This window comes from Podarcis raffonei, chromosome 13 (genome assembly GCF_027172205.1).
Source record: "Podarcis raffonei isolate rPodRaf1 chromosome 13, rPodRaf1.pri, whole genome shotgun sequence".
Taxonomy (NCBI): domain Eukaryota; kingdom Metazoa; phylum Chordata; class Lepidosauria; order Squamata; family Lacertidae; genus Podarcis; species Podarcis raffonei.
The window spans coordinates 48,032,454-48,048,031 of record NC_070614.1 but is presented as its reverse complement, the minus strand read 5'-3'; the positions used below and the strand labels follow the sequence as shown (position 1 = coordinate 48,048,031).

At 42.2% G+C, this 15,578-nt stretch overlaps 1 protein-coding gene across 1 annotated transcript; it reads left to right on the top strand.

Moving 5' to 3' along the window:
* LOC128399192 (vomeronasal type-2 receptor 26-like) lies at nt 1–15,559 on the top strand. The gene is made up of 6 exons (XM_053360439.1): nt 1–166; nt 3,223–3,403; nt 7,274–7,565; nt 9,771–9,998; nt 11,573–11,699; nt 14,658–15,559. Exons 1-6 carry the CDS (start codon nt 1–3, stop codon nt 15,557–15,559), a joined length of 1,896 nt encoding a protein of 631 aa, XP_053216414.1.
* The last annotated feature ends 19 nt before the right edge of the window (nt 15,560–15,578 follow it).

The window sequence follows — 15,578 nt, the reverse complement described above, 5'->3', positions numbered from 1 at the left end:
ATGGTTGCAGGTGATGGAATGAACAAGACCTTCACAAAGGTGTCTGGAGGCATGAACCAGACAAATGAAGGAGTTGTTATGCTGAAGGATTGGAATGAATCCATTGACAGAGATAGCAAGAAACTTCATGAGATGCCAGAGATAGAGTGGAGAGAAAGGATTCCATGTACAAGTTGGCATGAATTTATTTATTTTTTTAGAAGATATTTATTGAAGTTTTAAAAAACAGAAAAAAGTCATAACAGAAAGAAAAACATACAGAAAAGAATTACAAAAAATACAATAACAACACAAAAAAGAAAAAAAATAGTTAAAAACCAAATCGATTTTTCACATTTTTCAGAATTCTCATTATCTTGTTTCTTTGACCTCCTCACACCTCCCTTTTTTGTATTCCCAATCACATCATTAGTTCAGCAAATCCTTACCCCTTTTTCTTTATAACATTTAACTCAATTTTTCAACTAATTTACATCTTTATACCTTAATCAATTATCAAACCATTTTTACATACTCTTACTTATCTTATTACTAAGTCCACTTAGGTCCAGTCCAACATCATTTTAACATTCATTAATTTTACAATATTTCTGTAAGTAGTCTTTAAATTTCTTCCAATCTTCTTCCACCAGCTCTTCTCCCTGGTCACGGATTCTGCCAGTCATTTCCGCCAATTCCATATAGTCCATCACTTTCATCTGCCATTCTTCCAGAGTGGGTAGATCTTGTGTCTTCCAATATTTTGCCATGAGTATTCTTGCTGCTGTTGTAGCATACATAAAGAAAGTTCTATCCTTCTTTAACACCTGTTGACTGACTATTCCCAGAAGAAAGGCCTCTGGTTTCTTCAAGAAGGTATATTTAAATACCTTTTTCATTTCATTATATATCATTTCCCAGAAAGCCTTTATCCATGGGCACGTCACCACAGGTGAAAGAATGTACCTTCTGACTCTTTACATTTCCAGCATTTGTTATCGGGCAAATGGTAGATTTTTGCTAGCTTGACTGGTGTCATGTACCATCTGTATATCATTTTCATAATATTCTCTCTTAGGGCATTGCATGTCGTAAATTTCATGCCAGTGGTCCACAACCGTTCCCAGTCAGCGAACATAATGTTATATCCAACATCCTGTGCCCATTTAATCATAGCAGATTTTACCGTTTCATCTTGGGTATTCCATTTCAACAGCAAGTTATACATTCTCGAAAGTATCTTTGTTTTTGGCTCTAACAATTCTGTTTCCAATTTTGATTTCTCCACCTGGAAGCCCTTTTTTTTGTCCAAATTATAAGCTTCCCTTATTTGATAGTAATGAAGCCAGTCTCACACTTTATCTTTTAATTTGTCAAAACTCTGCAATTTCAATTTATCTCCATCCTGTTCCAAAATTTCCCAATATTTTGGCCATTTGGCCTCCATATTGAGCTTTTTCTGAGCCTTTGCTTCAATTGGTGACAACCACCTTGGGGTTTTATTCTCAAGTAAATCTTTGTATCTTATCCAGACATTAAACAATGCTTTTCTGACAATATGATTCTTGAATGCTTTATGAGCTTTAACCTTGTCATACCACAAATATGCATGCCACCCAAAAACATTATTAAAACCTTCCAAATCCAAAATGTCAGTGTTCTCAAGAAGCAGCCATTCTTTCAACCAGCAGAATGCTGCTGATTCATAATAAAGTTTAAAGTCTGGCAGGGCAAATCCACCTCTTTCCTTTGCATCAGTTAATATTTTAAATTGTATTCTGGGCTTCTTGCCCTGCCGGACAAATCTAGAGATATCTTTCTGCCACTTCTTGAAACAGTCCATTTTGTCCAAAATCTGTAATGATTGAAACAGAAACAACATTCTTGGCAATACAATACAAGTTGGCATGAATTTAGAGGGGAAAGTCACCAAGCCTCTGGCGATCCTTCTGGAAACAGGATGAAAGAAGAGGAAATAGAAGCGACTTTCTTTTTAAGGACACGAAATAATGGCAAACTGGAAATGGGATTGGAAGATATGGAGCTGCATAACACAGTGATTAGTAGCCTACATAAAGGGGAAATGCTCTTTTATGTATTGTGGTTCCAAGCTCTATATAGCTTTGTACACCAATGCCAGCACATTGACCTCATTTGCAGGCAGTTCAGTTCCTTCATCTGCAGTGGTATAACATGATGGTGAAACTTTGCTCCAGTGAGCAGCGCAGTTTGCGCTAGCTGCACATTCCAGGCCAGTCTCAGGGGCAGTCTCACAAATGGTGCATTGCATTCGTCATACAATCTGGAGGTTACCCATGCAAGCAAAACACCATCAGGAAGTTTTAACAGTCTGAATAATCATTTGATTAATTCTCCTCTTTTTGATGATGCATCTGGTGTGTGGGTGTGTTGTGCTTTGCGGGAGGAGGTTCCCCTAGACTATTAGTGTAAAGAAATGTGTTTCCCTGCCTTCTGTAAAACAAGGGTTGCATGTGTGGCCCTTAGTTCAGGTTTTGCTGTTTTGCATCCACAATGAAAATGGCAGCACTCTGACTTTCCTGGGTATGTTTATTCGCCAGAGAAGATTTCAAGCCACTTGCCACTTAGTGGGCCACTCAGGGTCAGAGGTAACATGGAGTCACATTTTAGAAAACAAACCCAGCTGAACATGTTGGTTACCAAAACTGCTACTCTGAGCTAATACTATGAAAACAATATTATCTATTCGTGCAATTAATCAAATCATTATATTTTGCTCAATTTGACCAGGCTCAAGAGACATTTCAGCAGTCACTTGGAAAAATTCAATAGGAAAGCCTAGCAGTTGTTATAATAAATAATGTTGTATTCAGTAGAGTGGTGAGGGTAGAGGCAAAGGCCAGAGAAGACCATGCTCATGTTATTTCTCACGTTTTCCCTTTATTGGCCAGACTTGAAATGGGTGCTGGCAATCTCACCTTCTAACCAAGGCTCCATTTGTTACACTTTGATTCTAAATGCAACTCACGAATATCTTCTGGAATAGTTTTGCCAGAGCCAGTTATTACCTAATGTGGTCTCTTCTTCTCAAAGGAAATGAGAGCAACTGCAAATTATAAATCAATTAAAGCATCTGAAAATATCTAAAGGCTATACCGATATAGACATAGACTGCAAGATTTTTCTCCTTAAGAGGCTTATGCAAAAAGGAAATAAGCTACACTGCTAGAATGTTTTGTGTATTTGTGTTGCTGTTTTTGCAAGTGCCTGGACTATGCAATGCAGATATGACCAGGTGTCCTACCAGTGATCCCTTTCCTGTTCCCCATGAGTGGTACCAGCCAGGTGGCCTCATCATTGGTGGGATTTCCTCTCAGATCTTTTATACATTTGATGAAGTTTCCTTCAGAGAACAGCCTTCACAGAACATGTTCACAATTCCATAGTAAGTTTCTCTGCGCTTATCCCTCCAAATCCCCATTCCTTTTGTGTCATGTCTCCTAGATTGTAAGCATTCATGTAGTGAGTTTCTTAACATTGACCTATGTATAGTGGCTACTTTGGAAGACTTTTCTGGCTGAAAAGGATAAAAATGCTTCAGGCAAGTACAGTGGTACAGTACCTCTGGTTACAAACTTAATTTGTTCTGGAGGTCTGTTCCTAACCTTAAATCCTGCTTAACCTGAGGTACCAATGTAGCTAATGGGGCTTCCTGCTGCCACCGCACCACCAGTGCACAATTTCTGTTCTCATCCTTGGGCAAAGTTCTTAACCCAAGGTACTATTTTTGGTGTTTATTACCTGAGGTGTTTGTAACCTGAGGTACCACTGTATATAATTATACGGCTTCACAATGAATCATTTACATAACTGAGAAAGCTCCAACAGATCAACCCCTGAGCACTTCTCATTGTCAGTCACTGTCTGGGTATTGCCTTCCATCTTCAAGGAAAAGGAAACCACTCTTCCACTCAGCTTGCAGACTTTCAGCACAAAATTCTGTGGATAGGTGGTGCCTATTTTTTGAATATCAGTTCAAAATTCCATAGTAAGTGTCTCCCCCGTATCCCTTCAAATGTCTCCTAGATTTTAAGATTTAATGTAGTGAGTTTCTTATCACTGAAATATGTAAGCCACTTTTGAAGCCTTTTCTGGCTGAAAAGGGTAAAAATGCTTCAGGCAAATATATGATTATACTGGTTCACAAAGAAGCATTTACGCAATTGAGAAAGCTCTAACAGGTCAACCCCTGAGTACTTCTCATTGTCAGTCACTGCCTGAGTATTGCTTCCCATCCTCAAAGAAAATGGCACCACTCTTCCACTCAGCTTGCAGACTTTCAGCACAGACAGTTGTTCTTCATTTTATGAAGTGACAGAGAGAAGAGAATGAGGTTTAAGTTTGGCTTTAATTGCATCCAAAGTATGTGTGATTTCTACACTGCCCTGGTGTTTGGGAAGTGAAGTGTAAAGTTGAGAAAGATAATGTTGGGGATAAATTCAAACATAAATCTAGTGCTGTATCAAAGGTGGTCCTCCAGTTTCACAAAATATTTCTTCCCCCTTGAAAGTGTTTTTTAAATTCCTTTTACCTTTTTTAAAAAATTTGTGCACCAACTTATTTTAGATGGAATAGGGTTGCCATATGAACCTGAAGATTTCGGTAATGTGCAGGGTTGTGTATGTGCTAATTTGGCACCTGGGGGGGGGATTTTTAATTTAATAGTAAATGTCCAGGATTTTCTGTGCTTCCTGCTAAAAAAAGCTAAACTTTGGACGATCACCCCCAAAAAGGATGAGCAACACTGTCCAGATTTTTACTTCTTGAAATATGGCAACCCTAGATTAATCCTGTCTATGTATCTATCTATCATCTATCTATCTATCATCTATCTATCTATCTATCTATCTACCATCTATATCTATCATCTATCTATCTATCTATCATCTATCTATCTATCATCTATCTATCTATCCATCTATCTATCTATCTATCTATCATCTATCTATCTATCTATCTATCTATCTATCATCTATCTATCTATCTATCTATCTATCTATCTATCTATCTCTATCATCTATCTACATACACATACACACAAACAAACATATAGATCTACATGCACATGAAAACACATGCCAGAAAGTTTTATTTAAATTACACACTTCACAGAATATGTTCAAAGTTACATAACAAGGTCTATATCCCCTCAAATAATAAAAATAATTATTGTTTCATTTTGCGGTGGTAGACCTTAGCATTTCAAAAGTAGTGACAGCCTGTGCAACTCCCAAATCTGGTACCCATTCTTGCCTTCCACCTGTGACTTTTGTGTCATATACTTTAGATTTTAAGGCTTAAAGCACTAATTATTCTGTGTAAACTGCTTTGCTGAAGAAGGGATAGAAACACTTCAAGTAAATAAGTAACTGGGTCACAAATAGTCCAATACAACCACCCCTGGGCACTCCCTATCTCAATCACATTAGGAGAGCAAAGTGTTCTCAAAATGTTCTCTCTCAAATTTCAAGCTCATGCTTCTCAAATTGCTTTACATGAGCATAAGGATGAAAAAAGGCATTTTTTCCATACTGCCTTTTATATATCACATGCAGCACTGATTTTGTTCTGTTGTTCTGAAGTTAATCTTCCACAAAGAACTAAACTATTCATCTTGTTGTCCACCGAGATGAATTTATGTAGGTAACCATTACATTATTTCATGCAATTATTTTCAATGCACAAGAAACACAATAAAAATGGCAGGGAAATTTAATAAATCATTTGTCATTTGCAGCTTGTATGCAACTGGAACAGCATATGTTTATAATATTCCTGGGATTGATTTCCTGTCTGGACATAGAAGGAATGAGCAAACAGTGGTAACTTCTGCTCCCATTTCTGTTTTTAGCAGAATTGCAATTGAACTTATCATCATGAGATATGAAAAGAGCTAAGACATAAACACATGAAAGAACAATTTAAAAGCAATAAAACACATATACTTCAACTTTTATATGCCTTCTGAAAATCTTTCTTACGCATGAAACTTATGCAGGCATTTTAGAATGCATAAATGTTTATGTAATATCTGATTTCTGATTGTATTTTCTTATTGTATCATTTAATATAGATTTTTCTAAATGGATGTGATTTTTCAATGAAAAATTGTATATTTTAAACACACACACACACACACACAGAGAGAGAGAGAGAGAGAGAGAGAGAGAGACTCCTAAATCTCAGTGCTTCATTCCTCTGAGAATAAGACCCACTGAACAAAATTGATTGCTGTTCTGAATGAACATATAGGTTGGAATAGGAATGTGTCAGATGTGTTCCTATTGGGATCAATGGGACTTTGAAAGTCACAATGAACTTGCCTCATTGATTTTAATAAGAACTAACTGTAAGGAAATTATGGTGCTGTCCAGAGCCACCATCTTCTCAAGATGACTGAAGGAATCCAACACGATGTCCTGATGTCACAGGCATGAAGTCGCAAAGAGCCGAGGGTGGAGTGAAAGTGTAGTTTTTTTGGGGGGGTGGGGGGAACTGTCTTGGTACCTAGGACTTTCCTCATATGGTGCAGTCCTACAAATAAGCACCAGAAGCTGTCTTATGCAGAGTCATACTATCAGTTAATCTAGCTCAGTATAATAAACAGTAATAGGTAGCAGTTTCCCGGAGTTTCTAACACAGTGACATTCCCAGACCTAGCTGGAGATGTCAGCTATTGGACCTAGGATCATCTAAAAGAAAGACAGATGATCCACCAAAGTATCGCAGAGCAGCAACCCACCCACAACTGTCTACTAAGAGGTAAGCCCCCCAGGGTTCAATGGAACTTATTTCCTGATAAGTATAAGATTGTCACACACATTCTTTATTATAGTCCAAAGACCGACAAAAGCGAATTTGAAAGCAAGCTACAGCAGAGATTCAGGAAAGACATTACTAGGCAGTCACTGTGTTTAGGGTTCTAGGTTTCACGGTCCAGGAAAAACTTGGTATAAGAATTGCTCACATACCAAAGAGATATAGCTGTGGGTTTTGTTCTGTTTTTTCAATCAAGTCAGGTGAAAAGTACAAGCAACAGATTAACTACAGATTTTTCAATGATGCAGAATGCAAATGACTTGATGAAAAATAAATGTTATTTGGATTGTTTGGTGTTTCTTAGCTTAGAAAGACCATTTACGAGAAGAGAAAATAATCTCATTTCAAACTATATTTTAATTTGAGACAGAAATGATCCATATTATGATATGTTGATTCCACACACTGTAGAATTTACATTTGAATTCATTTGCAGTGTGGTGACGAAATTCTACCAGCACACCCTTGCCTTGGCATTTGCTGTAAAAGAGATAAATGACAGCCCCAAGATCTTGCCCAATCTCACCCTTGGATTCCACATCTATGATAGTTATTACGATGCAAGGATGACTTATCGGACAACTCTGGACCTACTTTTCAAATCAAATAGATTTATCCCCAACTATACATGTGACATGGAGAAAAACCTCATAGCCATCATTGGAGGACTTAGCTCTGATACCTCCTTCTATATGGCTGACACCATAGGCCTCTACAAGATTCCTCAGGTAGCAGCTTTGAATGGGAACAGGGATGTGGATTTTCACAATGTACACTCTTCCATTGCTTATAATCCAGATTGGCCATGAAGCTCAATTGGAAAACATCTTTGAAAAATCAATTGGTGCAAAATAGAGGAGTCATGTTAATAGCTGGGATTCAATTTAGAATGATACTAATAATAGTAATGATGATGATGATGATCATAGAGCTTTAGAAAGATAATATAAAGTGATCCACTAGCCTAACATACCAGTGCTGAATCTCCAGAAAATGTACAAAATGAAGGAAGGAAGAAAATTTCCAGAATTTTTTATTTTAAAAAATTGTAATAATTCTAGAGAATTTAGCTAGAAAAGGAAAGTTGGGTTTAACTGTCCCTGAACCCACACCTTGCTCTGAATTACATTTGTTGAATGAACAGGCACATGCTCAAAATGAAGGTTTATCTTAATGTTAACTCCATCATCTCTGTACACTTCCTTTTAGATCACATATGGATCTTTTCCCCCAGGGGAGAGTGATACAGATCACTTCCCTTCCTTTTTCCGCATGGTACCCAATGACAGCCATCAATATATGGGGATCATCAGCTTACTAAAGCATTTTGGATGGACATGGGTTGGACTTTATGTTGTAGAGGGTGACGGTGGAGAAAAATTCCTGCAGACCCTGGAACCATTGCTGTCCAAGTATGGAATCTGTTCAGCCTTCTTCCAAAATATACCACAAGTAGCCCATTTAGATAAGCTGGGTAAAACGATGGATGTGATCTGGGATCTCTCTCTCTCTCTAAGAGATAATAAAGTCAGCGCATGTATAATCTTTGGAGAAAGTTTATCCCTTGTTTGGATGAGAACTGCTATATTTCTTAGTGATCCTGAAAATAAGGAAAGCTCATCATTTAGAAAGGTTTGGATCATAACAACCCAGATTGAATTAATATTAACAGGTTTTCAAAGGTCTTGGGATCTGGATTCCTTTCAAGGTGCAATTTCCTTAACAATTCACTTAAAAGAGCTTCTAGGGTTCAACACATTTCTTCAGAATATAAAGCCTGATAGAACAGACAGAGATGGTTTCCTCAAGGACGTCTGGGAGCAAGCATTTGACTGTACACTGCCAACCCCCAGTGTGCCTTTGGATAGTAATGAACATTGTACTGGGGAAGAGAGACTGAAGAGCCTTCCGGGGGCACTGTTTGAAATGGGCATGACTGGCCACAGCTACAGTATCTACAATGCTGTCTATGTTGTGGCTCATGCTTTGCATGCCATTGTCTCAACTACATTGAAGCAGAAGACTTTAATGACAGATGGAAAGTTGGATCATCAAGACTTGCAACCTCTGAAGGTAATATATTGAAATCAAATTCTTCTTAATTCAGTGGGTTGAATATTCCAAGGAGAGATTGTATCAACAAGTACCTGATGAAATGGCATTATACATTTATTCAATGAGAAAATTAGAATCATTTAGTCATAGAATTCTAGTGATGGAAGGTCCCCAAGGCCCATCTAGTCCAATCCCAGCAATGTAGGAATGTGTGTGGTTTATGTTTACATCACCTCATGGCAAGGCAGCAAGCCAAACCTGAGATCTGCTGGGATGAGGGTTTATTGGAGTCCTTGGCTCTCCAGCTGATCCATCTGTTGTTTCCCATCCCAGCAATACTGAAGATACTCTGATTACGTCTTCCATCCCAGGTTAACCGTGTTTCAGCTGATTGAGCCAAGGATTTGATAGGTTACAAAGAGGGGGAGGTTGGGGGATGGCAGGAAAATTACTCCAATTCTAAAACCTTTTCAGCTCATTCACAGGAGCCAGAGAACCAGACGAACCCATTCTGGGGCGAAGGGGTCGTACCTTTTGAAATACAGTCACACCTTGATTGTTGAATGCAATCCATTCCAGAAGCCTGTTTATCCATTCCAGAAACCTTCCACAACCAAGGCATGGCTTCCAGTTGGTTGCATGGGCTTTTAACACTCAAGCAGGAACTGTGTCAAAGGTTTGGTTACCAAAAGAAATTAAAAAACCAGAGCATTTACTTCCAGGTTTTTGGTGTTCGGGAGCCAAAATGTAAGATAACGGAGGTGTTTGGGAACCATGGCTTGATTATAGTTATAAAAGAGGGACTTTTCAAATCACAGCATTTTGCTTAAATTGTAAATAAATTTTTACCCCTTTATGTCTTGTTATTTTTCAATTAGCTACAACCTTTTCTTCGTTGCATTATATTTAATAACTCTGCAGGAGAAACATTGAGTTTCAATGGTAAAAAGGAAATGGAAGGTGTATTTGACATTGTGAACATAGTCACATTGCCAAACAAGTCCTTCCTACGAGTGAAAGTGGGACAAGTGGACAATGGTGCTCTTGAAGCAAGAAGAATCATCATTCATGAGGACAAGATTACATGGCACAAGGGTTTTAACCAGGTATGGGTCCTGGATTGTGATTGTGGGCCCTGCAGGCTCTGTCCCACTGGAAAAACTCCAGAGCTCATCTGAATAACAAAATGGTTGAAATGCAATGGTCCCATGTTCAATCCTCTGCATCTCCAAGTAGGCTTTGACAGTGGCGTAGCGTGGGGGGTGCCAGGGGTGCCGGCCGCACCGGGCGCAACATCTGGGGGGGGCGCGAGTCCAGAGGGCCCAGCCGTGTCGTGCCCTCGGCCCGCCCCCATTGTCAGAGGCTCAGCGCGGAAGTGTTAGCAAAGTTTCAGAGGGGGGAGCGAGTGGGGGGGGACGCGGGGAGGGGAGGGGGTCCCCGCTTCTCCGGCCGCCTTGCAGATGCGGCCACCGCCCGGCGGCTCTGCCTTTGCTCGCAGGCCTGCCTGGGGGCTCCCTCGGCTCCAGCGCTGAGCTGGCGGCCCCGATCCCGGGAGCAAAGAGGCGTCGCGGGAGCGGCTAGGCCTGCGCCAGGGCCCTGACCCGACAGCTTCTCCGGCTCCCCAAGCCGAGGACAGCTTCGGCTGTGAAGCTGCGCCTTCTGGGCTGGCCCCTTCTCGGCTTATCAGGCTGGGCCTCGCCTCTCCAGCTCCCGGTGTGTGTGCTCCGCGGTGGTCCCCGCTCCTTCCAGACCCTTCCACCGCCCCCTGCCAAACTGGCTTTAGATACAAGAAGGGCAGCTGGGGTGGGCGATAGAGGACCCTGCCTCCCCCTGCGGGGCTCATCTCTGGCAATTGTCTTAAACTGCTGCAAGTGTCTCTGCTCAAGGAGCCCCCTGAGTTTTGGCATTGTCTCTCCGCGCCCCCCCCGCCTCTCCCCAGGAGCTTTATGGAGCCGCCTGGATCGGGTCTGCTTTGGAGGAGGGGAGCCTTCCTTGACCGGCATGTGGGGCGCCCTTTGCGGCCTTTCCCTCTGGAGAGATAGTCACGCTCCCTCTAGCGCAGTTCCTAATCGCCAGTCGCCCTTCTGTGGCGAGGATTCCTCCGAGCCGGGTTCTTCCGGGGCCCTCCGGCTGCTTCTCTTTCGGGCGGCGGCGACCCTCCAGCTAAATACCCCTCGGGGGTTTGTGGCAGCCTCGCTTATTGTTCTCGGGACTCTGGTTTTACCTCGCCGCGCAATTACGCACAATTGCAGCGCCTTCACCAGCAGTGGCGTAGCGTGGGGGGTGCAGGGGGGGCCGGCCGCAGCAGCCGCAACATCTGGGGGTTAGGGGCGCAAATCCACGGGTTAGGGGGCGCAAATTACTTGCCTTGCCCCGGGTGCTGACAACCCACGCTATGCCACTGGGCTTTGAAAGTGACACTGGTCTGTAAAAAAAAACAAACAAAAACAAACAAAGCCAAAACAGCCAGATGGACCAATGATCAGTTGTCCTATCCACCTTTTTAGGGATGCATCCTTTACTTGTACAGCACAAGTTTATACGTAAAATTTCTGAGATGAGTCTTTCAAGGTCATGAGCCAAAAAGAAAACCAAGAAATTAAAGATATTATTATTATTATTTTGTGGGGAGGAATGGAGACTTTCCCCCACCTGAATGTTCTTTCCTCCTGATGGATAGGTGGTGCCTATTTCTGTGTGTAATGACTGCTGCTCCCCTGGTCATCAGAAGAAAAGGAAGGAAGGGGAGAAATTTTGCTGCTATGATTGTGCTCCATGTCCAGAAGGGAAGATTTCAGACCAGAATGGTTTGTGACTTAGAATTCATGTGTTATTTTCATTGGCTAGGATTGGGATGGTTTGCTACTTTAGATCTAATTGCTATCTTTAATTACCATGCTGCCTGGAATGTTTCTCTGTTGACTTCCAATATCTTCCCAGGGACATTTTGAAAAATGAGGAAGCCTCATGCAATACATTTTATGTGGATTTGAGTGTGAGCGCTAAAATAGACAAAATGATCTATGGTAGTTGTACACCTACTTTATAATATCCTAAACAGAAAAAAAAAATTAAAATGGCCAAAAGAAATGGTCAAAAAGTCCATAGAGAAATGTTAACACTCCTGATGATGGTCATGGAGAGTTTGACAAATTTTTACTTTTAAGAGGCAAAATCAAGCTGTGATTATTATTAGTAGATGCTGGATCAGACATTAAAGTTTCTCCTTAGTGGCCTCTGCAACACATGTCAGGTGCAAAAATCCATGGGGCACCCCTCAAATAGACAACCAGATACACAGTTCTAGATAGGAAACAGTGAAGTGATGATGTACCAGGAATACATGTCTGGCCAATCTGCACAGGACATCACAAATTCAAAATTATACCTTTTATTCCCAGGAAAATGAATTTCTCCAGATCTCTTGTTGAGAGGGTAGGAGAAGAGCCTCAGATGGCAATAGGAAATTGCGTGGCAAGTTCCCTCCCCCATGTGAAATGAAGACACCGGACACAGAATTTTAGGTTAATGGGCATAAAAAGGCCACAACTTTATTGATTACAGAATTGGAAGGTATTGGCCTTAGGCATTGGCTCCTATCGACTACCCGGCATGGGGACCGGGGAGGGTTGTCCACAAACCGTGGGAGTCCTGTTGAAGTACGCCAACTAGGATCCCACGGGTGTCACCGCTCTGGGGCGTGCCGGAGGCCCTTACCTCCCTAGGTTTCGGACAAGGCCACGCCCCTCGGAGTCCTCTACCGGACTACCCTTACTTTTGGGGAAGGTGATGGCGCTTCCTTCCCCCCTTCATTTGCATAACAATTGACCCCTGCCAATGCCTAACCGCCAATACCAAAATAAGTTGTGACGTTTGCTACGAGGTAGGCGAAAAAACCAAAAGGCTTGAAGTGCGCCAACTTGGAAAAATTCCTACCAGGCCCCTTGCGGCGACCAACCGAAGTCCATAGCAAGGTCAAGGCTAGCTAAACCTAAAGGGAGGGTGGGATGGGAAAACCGCTCAGCTGGAAAGGGGGCAAAGAGGGCGGTCCCCGGCCGTGCCTAGTCTTAAATAGGCTAGGCTACGCCTCCCCGGCCCGCTGATTGGCGGGCCGGGACGCTGACACGCCCGGGGATTCCCTAACCACGCGGGGGCAAGGGCCAGCCCCCGCGTGTGAGATGTGGGAGGGATTTCTGCCCGCAACCCCCTCTCCTCCCAGGTCGGAAATGGCTTTCTGGTACAGTTCATATGGGGAGAGGCAGTCCTGGGAGGATTTCATCCTGGGGCATTTTAAGGCCTTATATGTCAAAACCAGAACTTTGAAATTGGCCCAAAAACTAATGGGGACCTAGTGCAGTTAGCCCAGAGTGAGTTTTATGTTCACACTGTCTTGCCTATAACCCATTGCAGTTCACTAACCTATATATAACCAAAGGAAAGATGACAGAAGTTAGGCTATCCCTGTCCAGAAAAAGGCAGCTGTGGTGGCGGCCAAAACTGAGGATGCAACCGCCAATTAATCTAGGGAACCTCATTCTTATCTGGATTGTGCTTCAGTTTATAAGTAAAATCATGAAAATAACTATCCACTGTCTCTGCATCCAGCCAAAATAGGTGCAGATGTTGTAATAGCTGCTACACAGTATCACATAAAATACGTTAGAATAATTGTTATACAGAAAGCCCACAACTTACCCAGGAGTTACAATTCCGGGATCACACCTAAAGCCCAAGTTGTGTATAGTCAAAAACATTGGATTTAATGGCAGGTGGGATAGGCCAAGTGTTTTTATCCAGGCACAAGCTCCCGTTCCTCTATTTATTTTTCATTTGCTTGCCAATTTCATTTGCTTGCCAAAAAAAAAAATGAGAGGCACAAATACAAGATGGGTGACACCTGGCTTGAGAGCAGTACATGTGAAAAGGATCTAGGAGTCTTGGTTGACCACAAACTTGACATGAGCCAACAGTGTGGCGCGGCAGCTAAAAAAGCCCATGCAATTCTGGGCTGCATCAATAGGAGTATAGCATCTAGATCAACAGAAGTAATAGTGCCACTGTATTCTGCTCTGGTCAGACCTCACCTGGAGTACTGTGTCCAGTTCCGGGCACCACAGTTCAAGAAGGACACTGACAAACTGGAACGTGTCCAGAGGAGGGCAACCAAAATGGTCAAAGGCCTGGAAACCATGCCTTATGAGGAACGGCTAAGGGAGCTGGGCATGTTTAGCCTGGAGAAGAGGAGGTTAAGGGGTGTTATGATAGCCATGTTCAAATATATAAAAGGATGTCACATAGAGGAGGGAGAAAGGTTGTTTTCTGCTGCTCCAGAGAAGCGGACACGGAGCAATGGATCCAAACTACAAGAAAGAAGATTCCACCTAAACATTAGGAAGAACTTCCTGACAGTAAGAGCTGTTTGACAGTGGAATTTGCTGCCAAGAAGTGTGGTGGAGTCTCCTTCTTTGGAGGTCTTTAAGCAGAGGCTTGACAACCATATGTCAGGAGTGCTCTGATGGTGTTTCCTGCTTGGCAGGGGGTTGGACTCGATGGCCCTTGTGGTCTCTTCCAACTCTATGATTCTATGATTAATTGTGTAAAGTGAACAAAGGTCAAATGTCCGTAAGTTGTGGGCTAATTAAAGTGCACTTTCATTTTACAACAGTGCATTAAGAATGTCCAGGTTTAAATCCCAAAACGGTCATATGGGAGGCAAAAGAAGCAAATGAATTTTGTTTAGTATTTGACCTGTTTCTGTTTTTCAGATATGGATGACTGTTTCAGATGCCCAGGAGACCAATATGCAAACAGGAACAAAGATGGATGCATCTTCAAAACAATGAGCTTTCTTTCTTATGAAGAACCCTTAGCGATCATCTTAGCCTCAATTGCTATTTGTTTCTCCATTGTCACAACTTTAGTGTTTTTAGCTTTTGTGAAACACAGAGATACACCCATTGTCAAAGCCAACAACAGAGATCTCACCTACACTCTCCTCATCTCTCTGCTGCTCTGCTTTCAATCTTCTTTGCTATTCCTTGGCAAACCAGGGGAAATGGCCTGCTTCCTCAGACAACCTACTTTTGGCATCATCTTCTCTGTGGCTGTTTCTTGTGTGCTGGCCAAAACCATTACCGTAGTTGTAGCTTTCATGGCCACCAAGCCAGGGTCCAGCCTGAGGAAGTGGGTGGGGAAAAGACTGGCCAACTCCATTATCCTTTCCTGCTCTTTGATTCAAGCAAGTCTGTGTACTCTCTGGTTGGCAACTTCTCCCCCATTCCCAGATTTAGACATGCACTCACTAATGGAAGAAATCACTGTGCAATGTAATGAAGGGTCGGTGACCTTGTTTTCCTGTGTCCTGGGCTACATGGGCCTCCTGGCTTTCTTCAGCTTCCTCTCAGCATTTCTGGCCCGCAAATTACCTGACACCTTCAATGAAGCCAAGTTTATTACCTTCAGCATGTTGCTCTTTTGCAGTGTTTGGTTGTGCTTTGTCCCAACCTACCTGAGCACCAAAGGGAAGTACATGGTGATGGTGGAGATCTTCTCCATCTTGGCCTCCAGTGCTGGCTTACTGGGCTGCATCTTTGCCCCAAAATGCTATATTATCATGCTGAGGCCAGAGCTGAACAACAGAGAGCAACTAATAAGAATAAAGAATTAAGGCAGCTCAGACCAAAGAA

What these genes read in the sequence shown, in the direction of transcription:
- LOC128399192 (XM_053360439.1), top strand. Translation starts at nt 1, where the DNA reads ATGGTTGCAGGTGATGGAATGAACAAGACCTTCACAAAGGTGTCTGGA. An exon ending in GGCACAAGGGTTTTAACCAG is followed by an intron (nt 9,999 to 11,572) that starts GTATGGGTCCTG and finishes CCTGATGGATAG; the next exon opens with GTGGTGCCTATTTCTGTGTG. An exon ending in GAAGATTTCAGACCAGAATG is followed by an intron (nt 11,700 to 14,657) that starts GTTTGTGACTTA and finishes TCTGTTTTTCAG; the next exon opens with ATATGGATGACTGTTTCAGA.